This window comes from Nothobranchius furzeri, chromosome 11 (assembly GCF_043380555.1).
Source record: "Nothobranchius furzeri strain GRZ-AD chromosome 11, NfurGRZ-RIMD1, whole genome shotgun sequence".
NCBI classification, from domain to species: domain Eukaryota; kingdom Metazoa; phylum Chordata; class Actinopteri; order Cyprinodontiformes; family Nothobranchiidae; genus Nothobranchius; species Nothobranchius furzeri.
In genome coordinates, this window is record NC_091751.1 from 20741291 (window position 1) to 20758671 (window position 17381).

The 17381-nt window shown below is 45.1% G+C and overlaps 1 protein-coding gene and 1 long non-coding RNA gene across 3 annotated transcripts in view; one reads left to right on the forward strand and one right to left on the reverse strand.

Moving 5' to 3' along the window:
- LOC107383172 (uncharacterized) overlaps window positions 1-1413 on the forward strand; it is a 44688-nt gene extending 43275 nt beyond the window's left edge. The window contains exons 3-4 of one of the 2 annotated variants that reach the window (XR_011521942.1): window positions 41-355; window positions 855-1413. This is a non-coding gene — a long non-coding RNA (uncharacterized lncRNA). Of the gene's footprint in view, window positions 1-40 lie in introns of both variants that reach the window. The other variant, XR_011521941.1, reaches the window with a different exon arrangement.
- The window catches only part of lpcat1 (lysophosphatidylcholine acyltransferase 1), a 74803-nt gene that overhangs the window by 1118 nt on the left and 56304 nt on the right, over window positions 1-17381 (reverse strand). The window contains exons 12-14 of the mRNA XM_070556204.1: window positions 2316-2469; window positions 225-323; window positions 16-154 (exon numbers count right to left, since the gene is read on the reverse strand). Of these exons, the coding sequence (XP_070412305.1) occupies window positions 16-154; window positions 225-323; window positions 2316-2469 (392 nt within the window). The remainder of the gene's footprint in view (window positions 1-15; window positions 155-224; window positions 324-2315; window positions 2470-17381) is intronic.

The window sequence follows — 17381 nt, forward strand, 5'->3', positions numbered from 1 at the left end:
GCAGCATGGTCTTACCATAAGTGATTTTCCTTTCATCCAGTTTTCCCAGAGCCAAAAACAGACCAGACAGGTCCACATTCTTCACTCCCAACATTATTTCCATGACGACAGCCAGATCTTCCTCCCGGATTTCTCCTCTCTCGTTCTCATACATCTACGTGTTAAAATGCTGTTTCAGCATCAGTCAGCCTCCATCACACCAGAGTCACTGGTCAAGTTCTCACCTCAAAGGCCAGTTTAAGAGTCTCAAAGGATTTAGGAGGCCGGAGTACCGTAGACAGAGCGACGATGTAATGTCTGATGTCCATCTGTCCATCTTCACTCTACATACAGTATTATACCAGTGAGCAAACAGGTAAGGAAGCTCTCTGACCTCATCAGGAAATGTTATTTGCTTATAAATAATCATTAATATGTCATCTAAAATCTAGATGTGTATTTTAGCTTTCTAAACATTTCGATGCAGGGGTTTCCCATCTAACAAGGTTTAAAACATGTATTTATGATGCTGAACTCTATAGAGGGTGGAAGCAGCTTCACCCTGTTTGGTTCTGACCCGGGGTTCTGCCAGCTGACCGCTTCCTAAGGATCTCAGAGCCCTGCTGGGCGTATACACAGGAACGAGATCTAGTGTGTATTTTGGCCCCATGCCACTGAGTGATTTATAAACTAGTAGTAGCACTTTGAAATCAATTCAGTAGATTACTGGTAACCAGTGTAGAGACTTAACAGGAGTGAACGGTTATCTTGGTTCTTGTTGAGACTCTAGCAGCAGCATTCTGAATAAGCTGTCGTTCAAAACTTGTTCTGAAAACAATTCTCATGATCACTTGATTTTCTTGTTTCTTTTTTAGTGTCTGCAGTCTGTCAGAACTCCATCTGAATTTTAAGCGCAGCCCGACTACAAACACGCTTTACCTCACCTACATTCATCAACCATCATGATGATCGGTGTTGTACGCGGTCAATCATTCAGCTGCAGCAGTCCATTTAGACGTTTAACTGAAAACTTCTTTGCAATATCAGACCTCTGTCTGTACTTGTTTAAAAAATGCAACGTAATTCAATTAAACATCCTCTTTTAAGATCAGAAACTAATCAATTCAAATTTTTTTCCTAAAGTTCAAGTACAGAATTTTAAATCAAAGTATGGGCTTGGGCACGTTAAACACAGGTCTTAAGACTATGGTGGGCACTTAATGCACTGTAATTTTTTATCGTGCGATTGTAATTTTTCCTCATGTATTCCCTCATTCATCTACAAAGGAGCGCCGTCATGGCTGCTCCCATGGTCTGCCTGTATCTGTCCTGTCTATATGTGTGTGTGTGTAACCTTGGTCAGGTTGTACTATGGAGTCAAGTTCCTATGCTCTGATCTGATCTGAGCTCTGGCAATAAAATTCATTCTGATTCTGATTCTGATATATTTCTTCATCAAGTTGACGCAGTGATAGCTAGATCTTGTTGTATTGTTGTTGTGTCCCATTTTTTTTGCCCTTTTGCTTTTTTTTGTCTCTTTCTGCAGGTCTAGAAGCAGACTCTTGTTCATTATTGTTTATTTTTGTGGAACCCCCCCCCCCCCACCTCCTCTCTCCCCACCTTTTCTTTTCCTTTCTCTTTCACCTCTGACTCCGTGTCTGGTCGGAATTACAAAGCATTCAACAACAATAACAATAAAGTTTTAAGTATCAGGCGTGACATTAAAAGCAGACGCTTTGATGCTCCACCTGAGAGTAAATCTGTAAGGCTTGTCACCAGCATTCAGACATCAATTCTGCTTGCTTCACAGCCAGACAGGACACGGTAAAAAAAAAAAAAAAAAAAAAAGAATCTTTAACTCATTCGCTGCCAGCATTTCTCACCGTTTTATTGCTTTTTTAAAGAGTCACAGAACGTTGCGCGCTAGGATGATGTTGACGCCAAAACAACCAAAACAAAGCGGAGACTCACCTCTTACATCAGGAAGAATCCACGCGTTTCGAGCGTTATCCATTCTTTCATTATCCGTCGTTGAATTGTGATCGGCAGAAGTTTTTCCGGTTCGCGCCTCACTTTTTTTTACAGCAGCGGCCCAAAACGATCTCCTAACACATGGATTTTTCTGCTTCCTGATCACGTGACGTGTGGCGTATGCAGATGAAGATCGGCTTTAGAGCTGAGATGTTTGTTCTCACGATACGGGGGCTCGTTCTGACGCCCACACAGTAAAAAATGCAAATTGGCAGTGAATGAGTTAATAAAGCTTAACAGTTTTGTGTCCTAATCAGAACTAAGTTTGGGTTTAAAAAGTTATTTTCCAATCAAAAGTTTGTTACCTGCTCAAATAGGTTGTAGACTTGTGTGAGCGTGTCTGAAACTGGGAGCGTGAGGAACTGAGCCAACTCTTCCAGCCCCAGTCGGGTTCCCTCTAGACTTCGGGCTTTTTTAACATGCTCTTCCAGCTGCCTGTCCCTCATGCCTGACCTCAACCTGTAACAACAAAGTAAAAAATGGAAACTTACGGTGACATAGCAAAGCAAAGTGTGGTTAGACTCACTGAAGTCCATATTAATAAAAGTATTCATCATTTTGTCCCTTCCTATCTGAGCTCTTTTTCTTTCACCACAGCAGCCAGACGTGTATGGAAGAATTTAAGTGCCAGAAATTGAGCACTTGAACTTTCAATTTGAGAGCAGAATTTCATACCAAGAGACCAACTTTTTAATTTGAGAATAAGATTTTATATTATTGCTCTCAAAACGTGTAATGCTTGCACTCAAAATGTCTGCTCTCTCTTTTAAATATACTCTGTTCTTCAAATCTTTGTTTCTGCGCTCAGATTTAACTTTCTTACACTGGTATTTTCTTCTCACGCAACAACTTTTTCTCTGCATGGATCAAAACTCCTCCCACAAGTCTGCTCCCTGCTCTCACGGATTTTTCTAGCCTGGCAAGCCAGACTAAATAAATGCTCCATTGACGGCTCTCGGTTGTGGGGCGGGTTCTACCGTTGTCTTTCAAATGATCTCCGCATTCCACTGGACAATGAATGTGACATACTCTTGTTTCACTCTGTTGCATCATCCCACCCACCAGGCATATATGGGCCATTCCCATCTGTAACGGGTCGGCTATGATTGGCCCACCATTATGGACCAATCACAGCTCTTTATGTGTTTGAAACCCCTCTAGAGAGCTGTGATTGGCTAGCCAGAGTCCTGGTAGGAGCTGCTGAGGTTCCAATGGAGCGTGCCTAGACCAAACTTTGCAAAGCAAGAATTTGGTCTAGTTCACTAGGCTGATCTAAACCTATAACTTGGTCTAGTTCACTAGGCTAGGATTTTTCTGCTCTCGCTCAAACCTTGGAAGTATAATCTCCTAGCAACCGCTCAGCCAATAGGAAAACTGTACGGAACTGGGCGGTGACAAACGTCTTGGGGTTTGCTCGATTTTAAAGCGGGTTATCCCATAGATATGAATAAGTAGATGCCCAATTGGGCACTGGAACAGTTTCACCGCCATATTAGATGGGTCTCCTCACTCTCCAAAGTCAATGCAGAGCAGCAGTGACTGTAAAAACAGATGCAGATGCAGAGTGAACAACTGTGCCCGTTTCTGTGTGGTTTTTAGTTGGTAAACACCTCCTCAGTAGAAATGAATGCACCGGGGGCAAACGGAGACCCATCTAAAATGGCGGCCAGCCACTACAGCAGCTCCAATAGACAGCGCCAGCCCACGAGGCGTCTACGTACACGTCTGTGGGTTATCCTGTGTGGCTTCAACAGTTAGCTCTTCAGCTTTCTGCTCCACGTTACGATCATCATGTGAATGTTGTCGGTGTCATGGTGTTCAAGCTGATGAAAACTAATGAATTATTTTGGCCAGACAGACTTTTTACACACATACTGACTCGTTCGCTTAGCTAACCCTACATGACCTGCTGACCTGAAGCAGCTTTTTTTTATGTTGACTGTTTCAGTTTTATTTTTATCAAAAAACTATTCGTTAAATAAAAACAGCTGATTTATGCCACACAATCTAAATGTAATATAAAATATGATCAGTTATTTATAAAAATCATTTTAAAATCTAGATGCACAAACGGCTCAAATTTCAGTTCTTCTGTTCAAGTGAAAGAAAAATAAAGACTCCAGTTGGATCAACATTATTTATTGTAACAATGAGATTTCTACATGGATCATAAAAATAAAACAACTTATTCAAACTAACATGGTAGCACATGCTACTTATCAACACTTTTAGTTCCTAGAGACAAAATCACACTCATCTGTTGTAAAGTGTAAATCAGGATAAAGGGTAAAAATTATATTAATGATGTAAACACATTTAACATTGTATAAACATGAAACCTAACTTTAAACCAGCTTCTTCTGTCACAGATAAAACTAAACACTGTTATTGTAAAGCAACACATCTAACCCCTATCTCACACTGGAAGCATCAGCGGCGCAGAACAGCGCTGCTTCAAGTACAACCCACTTTAGTCGGGGGGGGGGGTCCCAGAATCGGACCGCTGTGCCGCTAAAGATAGGATCAGGTTCTATTTTAGACACGAGCCACTTCTGTGCCACACCCATTCCTGCAGCAAACATAGGGCTAGACAGGAAATCACAAAAAGTTTCAGTGTAAATGTACGGCAATTTTCAAAATAAGACTAATGCAGCAAAGCTCACGTCTACATGTGACCTCATGGCTTTGTTTACTATCAGCTTCTTTCAAGAGTGATTTTCAGCATGGACGAGGCTTTAACCTGGCAGGGGAGGGGCGCAGCACACTCCTGCAGCCTGCACACCTGAATGGTTACGGCCGACTCTCCACATCAACAGGAAAACAGGAAACGATCAGTCATGGTGCCCCAGAAAATATAAGAACTGCAAAGATTAATGTAAATGTAAAGTTTAGGGCAGCAGTAGCTCAACAGATTGAATGGGTTGTCCAGTAATCAGAAGGTTGCGAGTTCAATCCCGGCTCTGACCAGATAATGCTGCTGTTGTGTCCTTGAGCAAGACACTTAACCCACCTTGCCTGCTGCTGGTGGTCGGAGGGACCGGAGGTGCCTGTGTTCGGCCGCCTCACCTCTGTCCATGCGCCCCAGGCCAGCTGTGGCTACATGGTAAAGCGCTTTGGAGTCCTCTGACACTGAAAGGTGCTCTACAAGAGTGGGTCATTCATCATTTAGATCATGGACCCAGAGATGTTTATGAATCTAGAGAACGACGTTCCCGCAGGTTCTGTCAACACACAACTGGCTGTGAGGTGTCAAATTTGAGGCAGAGGCAGCACGCTTCAGGAGCATCATCTGCTAACTCTAGAAGTTCTGCTAGATGGACCCAGATGTGGCCGGCTCCTGCTGGCCTGATGCTTCTCTGTTAGAAGTGAGGAAACCAGAACGCTCCATCCATTTCTGGTAAAGCTCTGCAAGCACTCGTCTCTGACCTCATCCCTCCTTTCCTTTTGTAGTTCACGAACACGAGCAGCAAACACAGCAACACCGACTTTTACACATAAACAATCATGCAGTTTGTTTTTCAAAGTAAAAGAACTAAAACCTTTTAAATATATAACAAAAGCATCTGATGGTCTTCAGAACTGTGGTTCTTTGTTAAAGTTGTGAAAGTTAAATACATCATTACATTTAAGTCAACGTATCTGTAGAATTATTATTCATTCACTTTTTCTTTTCTTATGGTCATTGAACGCCACATCCAACAGCGACTCTACCGGTTCTCCGACTCGGTGAAAGTACACCATAATTCTACAGAATAAAGTTTTTAATGTTAATAATGTTCGTGGACGCCCTCTGGCGCTGATCAGTGACATAACTCTGCAGAAGCAGTCGTGATACGCTGACGTCTGAGCAAAGTCCTTAAAGGGCTGAGTTTGTATGGAGAGACAACAACAGAGAGGACGAGCCGTCGTGTCTTCTTCTGGAGGAAACATGGCTATTATGTCTGTTAAACCACCCCTACCAACTAAATGTCAGTATTTACAGTATTTATATGTTTACTGAAACTGTTCTAACATTCACCACAAACCCTGAGTCCTGGTGGAGCTCCACACCGAGGCGCCTCAACAACACGTTCAGGTTAGAGTTAGCATCCTCTTGTTCTGGTCCAGGGTGGGAAGGCAAGGTTTTTATGTTGATGTAGCAAATCATTTAGATCAAATCTAAATATTTAAACTAATGTTGAGACTCCCATGAGCCGTGATGTCCATGATGCTCTGGAGCTTCTTCTCTTCTGGCCTTCTCGTTGTTGAAACCTTCTGAAGAACCGGGCTGCTGCCGGAGTCTGGACAGCAGGGGATGGTGGGAATGCTTCTGAAATCTGTATTTATCTGAGAACAAGAGTAAACACACAAAACTACATCAGAGAAATGAATCATTCTGCAGTGGTTGGTGAACCAACACACATAGAAGAAACAAATCTACTAGGGGATCAAACACTCATGTTCATTATCCAGTTCATGCAGGAACAGATGTGGCTGATCCTAAATGAACAGTCTGAGTGTCCCAGAGTGACTATAGCTGTGCCCGTAGTGTGGATGATTACTTTATAGTTCCTCCAACTGAGCACATTTAGCACTGCCACAAAAACAAGTGGACACAGAAATAAATGATAATTAAAACATTTAAACTAGGGATGTTCCCACTGATCAGACCAGGGTTGGGCATCGAGCATCGATTGGAACCGGTTCCAACTGTTAGTTTTTCCCGGAATCGTTCAAAGTTTTTATTTCGATTCCTAGTTTTGATTCCTAGAATGCCAACGGTAGAGGAATCCACGGCCGATCTCCGTGAAAAATAAATGTGATCTGCAAATTGTGATCAATGCTTTTCAGAGCTGACCACACCAGCTGTCTGTGTGCAGCACCAAGCCCCCCCCCCCTCTCTCCCCACCCAGATATAAAAAACACGTCTGCCAAACTTTTACGCCGTGATGTGAACTTTAACCCCTGCAGCGTAGAGGAAACGTGTTAAATACGTCAACACGGTGGATTTAATAGAAGCTTTAAAGAACAAACTCTGGACGGTGTGAGGTGAGTTTGTCTCACTGCAGAAATAAAAACACACACGGAGCGCCAGCAGTCAGACGCAGCCGCTCACCAACACTTGTGTGTGTGTGTGTGTGTGTGTGTGTGTGTGTGTGTGTGTGTGTGTGTGTGTGTGTGTGTGTGTCAGAAGGCTGAACAATAACCTGTAATTAAAGTCATCATGCTAGAGCAGCTTCTCTGTGGTGGACCACACCAGCTTCTGCCACAATAAATAATAATAACAATAATAATAATAATAAATCACACACTAATTTGTGAACATTAAATTTTCCTTACTGAACTATTTCTGTTGAGTTTTAATGTTTAAAATCTGTTAGATTGTTACTGACAGCAGCTACGTTTAAGTTCCTGTTGTGACTGAATGCTGCTGCAGCATGGAGGTGTAGTTCTCAGTCATCCTGAGAGTTTTAGCTGAAAACAGCTGGACGTTTCTGGATATGTTGGAGACATTTAGCCTCTCATCCCAGAGGCTTCTTCCACACTTTGGTTGTGGTCAGAAACAAACACACTGGTTGTGCTGCAAGTCTTTCTTTTTTCTACCAAAACATGTTTTTGTCTAAATGAAGGTGATGTTGTTGTTCATAGAATTAAAATTCATGTTGAAGTTAAGATTATTTCATCAAGTAGGACCTGTGGTTAGCTAACTCATGTAAAGCATGTCATGTCTTGAAAGAATCGGAATCGGGAATCGATAGGAACCGGAATCGAAACGAGGAATTGGAATCAGAATCGTTCAAAATCAAACGATGCCCAACCCTACCAATCACCTGCCCCTCCTCCTGTGTAGCCGACAGAGACCCTGTGTGCTGCATCACGTCTCTCACCCCTCCCTTCACACTGCACATGAACGCAGCAGCAAAAGTCTAAACACACACACTTCTTCTGAACTTTTGCTGCGTCTGTGAAAGTGATGTAAACGCGTAGGGGAAGCTCGTTAGAAATTCGCTGGAATATGCCAGATAATTAATAAAACTAAAATCACTTCCCCGAGTGATTCAGTTTTTGAGCAGAACTTCGGAGTTGCCAATCCGGAGGAAACTCTTTGAACCATCAAAGCTTTTGACAAGCAGTCAAAGCCTGCCTGCAGCTGACACAGCAAAACTCTCCTACCGCTTTGGTCAGGTTTTTCCATAGTCCATTGCTTAATTATCACAAGTTTTACTTTTTATTAATGAGCAAATTGCAGGTAATTTTTTTTCTAATTCATATAAAATGTTGTCCAAAAATAGTATTTGAAATGCTTATTGTGGATAATTTGGTTTTAAAATACATAACATCAGAGTTTTCTAGAAAAAAGCTCCTTTCTCTTGTTTCTAAATCTGAACCTCTGACGTAACCAAAGGGAGTTAGAAGCTCGGCTGCCTCAGCTCAGTGTGGAGAGTGGCTAGTTTTAGGGTAGAGAGGTCATGTGATCCAGTCAGTGTGTGTGTTTACTAGTGTTGGATTGTGTTCATGTTGATAAATCATAGTTTGTGAAGACTGTACCGACTCCAGCCTGTCTGGACATCAAGTCCCCGGGTTTCCAGATAAGAGAAACAATGCCTCTATCTCTGTGTCTGAGGGTGTTTTGTGCAGCTGCAAAGACAGACTTCTGTAGGCAGGGAGGTCCACGCTGGGCTCCGGAGACCCGTAGCGGGGTTTAAAAAATTAAATGTGGATTTCTGGAGCTCAGATTACCGCACAAGGAGAGGATGTGTGGCTTTTAAAAATCCCAGCTGGACTGGCTCGCTGGTGTCTGGGTTGGATCCAGCTCACAGAAGCACGCATGAGCTCCAGAACCGGATGACAGGCGTCTCTCTCCCTCCTCTCTAAGCTAAACTACCTTAGGTGAACGGATATTAACGAGTATGAGACAGCGGACAGACGCTCATTAGTATTAATATTATATTAACTGACCAATACTATTTTAATTGTCTGGTACATCATAGTAATCTGTACAATAGTGTGATGTTAGCACATGAGTAAACTCACCTACTGCTCCCCCGAAGCTCTCCACAATCTCTCTGCTTTGGCTGATGGTTTCTCCCTCTGGTTTGTCTCTGCTCTCTGGTGCAGCAAACTCATAACTTTATGGTTCTGGTCCATCAGAAGTAGAATTATAAACATTTAAAGTTTCCTCTGCGTCAGAGCTGCATTAAAGTCCAGATCAGTCATGGAGAAAGGGCTCGCTGAAACATAAATGTTCCATTTTCTTCATTACAGCACGAGAAAAACATGGTGATGAAACACATTTTGATAGTTAGCTGTTGTGTTCTTAGACGTGGAAACAATGTTCGTGGGGTAAACAACTCACAGCATTACACCGGATTAATGTTCAAAGAGCTAATCATTAAAAACGAAGGTGGGAATACTAAACAAAAACATCTACGCTAGGTCCAGAGCTAGCATAGAAGATGAGCGATACGAGGGTAAAACTCAGGTCTGGTGGTTTTATAAACGTTGTAGCTATCGTGAGAATAGGCTAATCCACCTAGCTATGTGCTCCTGTTGTAATATTAAATGCGAGGAGTTGTAAAAAGCAGCATAACAAAACAGAATTGTATAAAACAAACTGCAGCTACGAGCCTTGAAACATAACTTATTTCTTCTTCCATGCTTTCGTTCTTTTCAAACACAGAAACAGTTTTGTTTACCTGTTTGTAGCTACAGTTTCGCCGACGGCTGCCGGCTTCTTCAGGCTGACGCTGATGGTGGCGCGTCACTTCCTTCTCCGTTTATCTGCGGGCAGCAGAGGACGTTGTCGCCCTCTACTGCCCGCTCTCCCCTCTCCGACGATGCAGTCCCATGCGTGGTCCAGCGTGTAAACTCCGTCGTCCCTGTTCATGGTCCCACATCCACGTCTCCTTATCTCGATTGCTTCCTTGATCCATCTCTTGTATTTTTGTTGTTCGGTGGTTATGATCCGTGTGCTGTCCCAGTCCATCATACGGTTTTCTCTTGTGCAGTGATCTCTTACAGCTGATGTCTTCATTGTACTTTCTGCTTCTTCTTTTGCTGCTCTTGTGTGTTTTCGATTTGCCTCTTTCTCGCACTCCTTTCTGTGTTCTATTGTCCGTGTGTTGAGTTGGCGTCCCGTTTCTCCTATGTATGTTTTATTGCAGAGTTTGCATGGGATTTCGTAAACGACTCCACATTTAAGTCCAGCTGGTATCTTGTCTTTTGGGTGCACTAGTCTGTTTCTAACTGTCGTGTATGGTTTTGTTGGTGTGTTTATGTTGTGTTTTTTCATTGTTGCTCTTATTTTTTCCGTTATGCCTCTGATGTATGGTAGGGTTATCACTGGTTTTGGTTCTTGTCTTTCTGGGTTTCTGGTTCTTTGCTTTGGTTGTTCTTCTCTTTCTGTTGTTGTTTGTTGTTTTCCTTTGTTTATTGCCCATGTCGGGTATGCGCAGGTCTTTAAAGCGTGTTGTATGTGTTTGTCTTCTTGTTTACGGTCTCTCTCTTCTGTTACCATGTTTGCTCGGTGATATAATGTTCTGATTACTGACATTTTGTGTATGGTGGGGTGTTCTGATGTCCATAATAGATATTGGTCTGTGTGTGTTGGTTTCCTGTATGTGTTTATGTTTAGGGTCCCGTCGGTCTGTCTGGTGATTTTCATGTCCATAAATGCTATGCTGCCTTCTGTTTCTGACTCATAAGTGAATTTTATGTTGCCCGTGGCGTCAATGTTGTTTAAGTGTTGTGTTAGTGTTTCTGTTTGACCTTTTGGTATGATTTCCAGTATGTCAGTGTTGAGGGTCTGACCTCATGAGGAAATTACTATGCAGTGATTTTCTCCAAAATGACTGTGCTTAAATTGCTCTGAAAAGCAAATAATCACATCAGCGCCAAGAAACTTCATTTCCCATGATGCTTTGCACACGGAAGCATTGTGATGACGTCACCGCCTAATACCAGAAACACGATCTGCGGGAGGCGGGAGCTTGGAGCTTTCCCGCGACTTCAAAGACTATAAATCATGAATGAGACAAAGAAACCTCGTTCTTTTGCCCAGGATACCTGGCGGTGAGGACACGCTTGTCGAACGCTCCGACTTCTTTGAGCACGCGGAAGCTCTAAGAGCCAAGTTGAGCCCACGGGACCGCTGATCTGCTCGTTTCTGCTCCCCTCCAGCTGATGTTTGAGGACACAGAACCAGCTGAGGGAAACAACAACTCCATCCAGCTCTCAGAAACGCTGTAAGTTATAACTCAGCACAGAAAGAAACTTTGCTGTCTCTGTCCAGCCCGTGGAGAAACACTCGTGAACGCCAAACAACGGAGAAAGCATCAAACCGACGGATGACGCCGGAAACTGCGGAGAAAAACGGAGAACCGTCAAGTCATAACAGCGGGGGACGCCTTGCTGCTTTGGTGATCAGGAAACTCATTTTTTTTCTCTCCTTTTCTTCTCCCGTTTCCTCTATAGTCTCAAATAAGCAATAAACCGCGTCTATTGCTTAAAAAGTAGCTTCGTGTTTTCCTCTTTCGTCCCAAACACGTCCGTCGGGTCATTTTGAAAGAATAAACTGCTTATTGATCATTGTTTGGTATCTTAAAATGGTTTCTGTCATGGCCAGGCTGAAACTAAAAGATATTAATTTGTGATTAATCTTTTGTGTTGTTTCATGATCTTTTGAAATGTTTTGAGTGATTTAAGGTTAAGTTACTACTGATTCTAAGTGCTTTGGAAGTTAAAGTGCAAGTTGCCACCCACACTTTAGCCAGACAAAGGGGTCAGCCATCTTGTATTCAAGACTCCATTTTGAATCCATACACACGCACACACACACACACATACACACTACTCCTTTGTGAGAACAAAGGACCCCATTCATACATCCTCCATCACATGCAAACACATCCATCTTCAATCATATCACACGGTTATTATTCATCTATTCCACTGTTTATTCATTTGACAAATTGTTAATTAAACGTTATAAAATTCAGATTTTCGTCTCCAGTAGCTTTGTTGTGTCGAAGAGAAGTCTCTGCTCCAAGGATTCTACGAACTTCAAGAAAGACTGATAAGAGTTTTGGATTCAATTTTTCCCCGGAAAAAGGGGAATGGTGCCCCGTATATCTAAGAATATCTTAATTAATTAATAAATCAGTAAATATTTACATATTTACAGAATTTATTGAAGAATCCAAAAGTAAGTTAACGCTTGCGAATTGTTCGCTCCTAATAACCCCAACATTTTATTGGTGCAGCCCGTGTGAGGCTTGGATACACAGAGATTTCTATCCGGCACAAACAAACAAATAAATCCAAAGAGCTTGAATTAAAAATAATCCGTTGTTCAGCCTTGAACCAGCAACAGAGTGGTGCTGATTTCGCTGAGCAGGAAGCTGCATCGAACTCTCACCAGTAACTCAGTGCTTCTTTAAAGGTGCAACGTGTAAATTAATTCTGGTTAACCTTTTAGGTTAAAATTCAGCTTTTCCTTAAAGGTGCAACGTGTAATTAATTCTGGCTAACCTTTTAGGTTAAAATTCAGTTTTTCCTTAAAGGTGCAACGTGTAATTAATTCTGGCTAACCTTTTAGGTTAAAATTCAGTTCCTCATTAAAGGTGCAGCGTGTAAGTAATTCTGACTAACCCTTTTAGGCTAAAATTAACTGCTAATTTAGCGACTTTAACTCACAGTGGCTATTGTAACTAACTGAAACCTTCACTCAAAGACTGATAACACCCTGTTTGCTAATATTCTGAAGGAATAACTAGCATATTTAACACTGCAAGTGTTGTAAGACGTTGCTACGGCAACGCACCAGCTTTTGCTAAAATACTGAAAGGAATAGTATTTTAAGCGTCAGTCACGGCATTCCGTGCAATCTTAAAACGCTAAAACCTGTGCGCACAAAGGTTAATTTAGTGTTTTTCTGCTACAAAGCTAGCAGTTGCTGCCAAAGGTGCAGCCTTGAGCTATCTGCAGAAGCTCTACTAGGCTATTTTTGGTTCGGTTGTTAAAATGGAGGGACAGAGTAGTGACCTGACCAACTCCCAGCAACCAGGTGGCGCTGCGGCCCACGACTATGAACCTGGCCTACTTTCTGGACAAATATTGTCCAAACTGGTCGCGGTTGCTCGAGAACCCGACTACCCTTCTAGGGATTTCACTGAAGAACAGCGTAGCGTCGAGCTAGAAGCTGTAATCGATCAAATAGAAAACCCGGATGGTACAAAACCAATCCAGGTTCACTTAGCTAAGTTAGCCTTGATCCTCTATCAGAGAGAACTCCAACATGATCGAGAGATCATGAAGCTCCAGAGCATGCTAGCTGAAAGGCAGCAAAATGGAAGGCAGAAGGATGACGAGGAGGAAGACAACACCGATTCTGGGGAAGATGGGGAGGAGACCCCGCCCCCTTCTGCTGATGACAACAGACAGTGGGAAGGGGGGAAACACCATGATTCTCTGGACGGACGCACGCCGCAGGGGAGAGATGAAGCTCATCTGTCCCAACCTTCGGTCCCGTTCCCTACACACACTCTAGGGCATTCAGGACCATCTAGGGGCCGAGGGCAGTTCGCCCTCGAATCCCAGGTTGGACCACCACCCTCATCTTCACGGCCTTCTCAATCAGTGAGAAGTCGACCAGCTGAGCGGCACCTCTATTTAGACCGCTCCCCCAGTCCACAAAGGGTGCAAGGTGCCGATTGGGGTTATGCACCCCAAGCTGCACCTCAACCATCCACCCATCCTAGCTACTCCGGTATTCGGCATGCCGGTAACCAGCTGCAGGACAAAGCATCATACGCCAGTCCGTATCCGGACAAAGTGTATTACGCAGAAGCCCCAGTTGAAAGACGCAGGCTGCACTACGCAGACGTGCCCCGGGAGGAGGACCTCCCAAGACACCCACGTGACGTGCCAGCAGCCCGCCACAACATGCCGGACCCCGATTTGGGCCCCAGGAGTCAACATTGGGAGCCCAGAGCACACCAGCGATATCCAGCGCTCTCTGAGACAGACCGTGGGTCAGAGTCAGAGGATGACGCGCCGTACCGTGAGTCAGGGCTCCGTGTACGTCAAATTGAATCGCTAGCTAAAGACATAGAACGCTTTGATCCTAACACCAATGAATCCAATGTCGACGATTATCTCAGGGAGATAGAACGTTGTCTGCTTGATCTTCCAGCACCCTCTTCAAGGGAAAAGCTCAAGCTAATTTGGAAAACCACATCTAGAACGGTGCACGGTTTCATGGAAACTCTACCACCTGACATTCGAGATCGGTACTCCTCGCTCTGCCGAGCGTTGAGGGATGAATACGCCACTTATGCAGACTCTGCGTCAGCTACAATGGGGGCCTTCTCCATCAAACACGGGAGGAACGAACCCCCCAGAGAGTATTATCGCCGACTCAAAAGTGCTTATTTCCAAGGTCGAAACGGCCCTGGGCTCGAGGAAGACCCTGCCTTCAGATCCCTGTTCATTCACAACCTGCACGAGTGTGTTCGCTTCGAAGTCTCAATGTATTGTCGGATGAAGAAACTGACAACTCAGGAGATTAGGAGATACGCTCAACAGGCTTGGGAAGCCGGCGGAAAGCCCCAAAAGCCTGACGCACATCACCGCGTCATGCACCTAGCTCCCGACGCCGAGCCGCGTTTGGAGCTCGAAGGCACAGAAGCTCCACCCACTAAGCCAAAATCTGCTAAACCTAGACCTGCTAAACCGCAAAAGCAGTCCCAATCTCCTCAACAGGGGAAGGGGGGTGCTGATTGGCCGCCTAGGTCTGGACAATCAGACAGGAAGTGGCCCAACCAAAACCAACGGCAGGCAGGTCGGAACAGTGGAAGGTTTAAGGAGCGCCGCCAACAGGTAAGTCCCGAACGCAAGTCCGCAGGTGAGTACTTGACCAAAGCCGACCTCCAGGAGATGTTTCAGCAGTTCCTAGCTAAACAGAAGGAACAGCTGAGATCTGCAGATGAGACCCCTGCACCAAAGTCTGCTTCTAAGAAGCCAGACCCAGAGCCAACGTCCGCATGACTAGGCGTAGCTCAACCCCCCAGCGTGGCCAGGACCTACTTGATCAGCTGGGGGAACACTACTGGTAGATCACAGGAGTCTCCTGAAATCTACCCCCCAGAGAAACCTGATGCTAAATTTCTGAAGTTCCTTGGTGACTTAACAAACCATGATCATGCTCGCCGTTTGTACTGTAGCACCAACGTAGGTGGGTGCATACAGGTTGATGCTCTGCTGGATACCGGCTCAGAAATGACCCTGATGTGCTCCACACTGTTCCATCGCGTGTCTGACACCATGCGGTCACTCGGGAAACCAGTCCAGGTAGAGCCCTGTGACCTGAAAATCACCAGCTACACCCAGACCCGGGAGTGTATCACTCACCGGGCGTGGCTGGATATCACCTTCCAAGACATGACTCTGGTTCACCCGTTTTATGTCTGCCAGCTAGACACTGAACCACTTCTCATTGGTCAGGACCTGCTTGAACGTCTAGCTCCCCTCATCGACTGCCAGAAGGGTCAACTGTGGGCCCAGGTGGAAACACCTAAGCCCTGGAACCCGGATAGCAGCCGACCATCCTCCATTCTTGAAGTCAGCCTAAGTGAGCCGCAAAACCCTTGTTCCAAGGTCATGCCCCTCCCTACAGCTCCCACAGACGATGTCCGCCTGCAAAGGCATGAAACCGCTCCTGGAACTCCGTTCCGCACACATTCATCTTTTCTCTGCTCGCTGAAGAACGTCAGCCTGCAGCCATATGCACCACACATAGTTGGTGGTCTTACCATCAACTGCACCCACATCTCAGATGCTCGCCTTGCTCTTTGGTCTGAAAAGTCAGCCATCAGCCAGCAGACGTTTGAACACCTGCGTCAGAAGGACCCCCTTCTGGTCAGTGTGACACGTAGCCATCGGCTCTTGTCACCTACTTGGCCGCAGAGGCTCCTGAAAGCGCCAGAGGTCTGCTCTCTGACTATCCAACTTGGAGCAAGACAGCTCACACATACATTCAGCATCATACCACAGCTTGATCCACCTGCACTCATTGGAGCAGATCTGCTGGTTCGACTAGGTGCCCAGCTGGACACTTGCAATCAAGTCCTTTGGGCCCGGGCCACACCTTCCTCTGAGCCTCGCTCAGAAGGCCGTGAACACTTGCTGTCCGGACAGACCATTCCACAGGCCTGCCGTGCAGTGGTTGAGGCCAGCACGGTTCTGCCCCCACTGGTCAAAGGAGTGCCTGTTCGTCTAACTCTGATGAAGCATCAGAAGCTGCCAGGCACACAGGCCTTCTTCCAGCCATCACCACACTTCTTGGAGCTCAACTTAGCCGTCTGTGGCACGCCACTCTTGGAGCTGAACAATCGTTCTGCCTACTTGTTGGTCGAAAATCCGACCCGGAGTCCTATCCACATGCCGGCAGGAAAGCCCTTGGGCATGCTGATAGATAGCTCATTCCATGACTTCGAACTTTCGGTCCCCGTGATCGGACAACTTCCGTTGTTCTTGAACGACAGACAGGTTGGTGTAGACACATTCAGTACTTTCCCTTCACAAATGATTACCATCAAGCGGCATGAAGCCCTTCCTGAGGAACCTATTTGCAGTGCAACCTTAGATACTGACTGCGGTCAGTGTCTAACGGTTTTTGCAATAAATACTCAACCCTCTGAGTCACCGGTTGAAAGCCCGGAACATCAGAGACCCTCCTCCTCTGAACCTTATGACGGCTTCGAGGCCGAAGTCAGCCAGCAGCTTGACAAAGCGGATGCGCTGGAGTCAGAGGAGCAGAGAGCAGAGCTTAGAAGCCTGTTCTACGAGTTTCAGTCCGTCTTATCCAGGGACTCCCTGGACTGTGGACTCACAAACCTGCATACGGTTCGCATTCCAACGAACCCGAATGCCCCTCCTACTTTTGTACGTCAGCACAAGATTCCCCTCGCTGCTTATGAGTCGATCCAGGAGATCCTCGATCAGCTGAAGGAGAAAAACATCATCAGAGAGTGTAACTCCACTTACAACTCTCCCATCTGGCCGGTTCTGAAACCGACTGGGAAATGGCGTCTCACCATAGACTATCGCGCACTGAACAAACAAGTACCTCTCTCCAGGTGGCCTATGATCCATTTAGATCAGGAGCTAGCCAGAGTCAGAGATGCTCGTTTCTTCTCTACGGTTGACGTAGCCAACGGCTTCTGGACCATGAAGGTTGAGCCGGCGGACCAGTATAAACTGGCTTTCTCCTTTGGAAATCGCCAATATACTTGGAACCGCTGCCCCTTTGGCTACTCTAACTCACCTGCCGAGTTCAACATCTTCCTCCACAAAGCCATGTCAGATGCTGCTTCCAGAGGGAACCTCATATA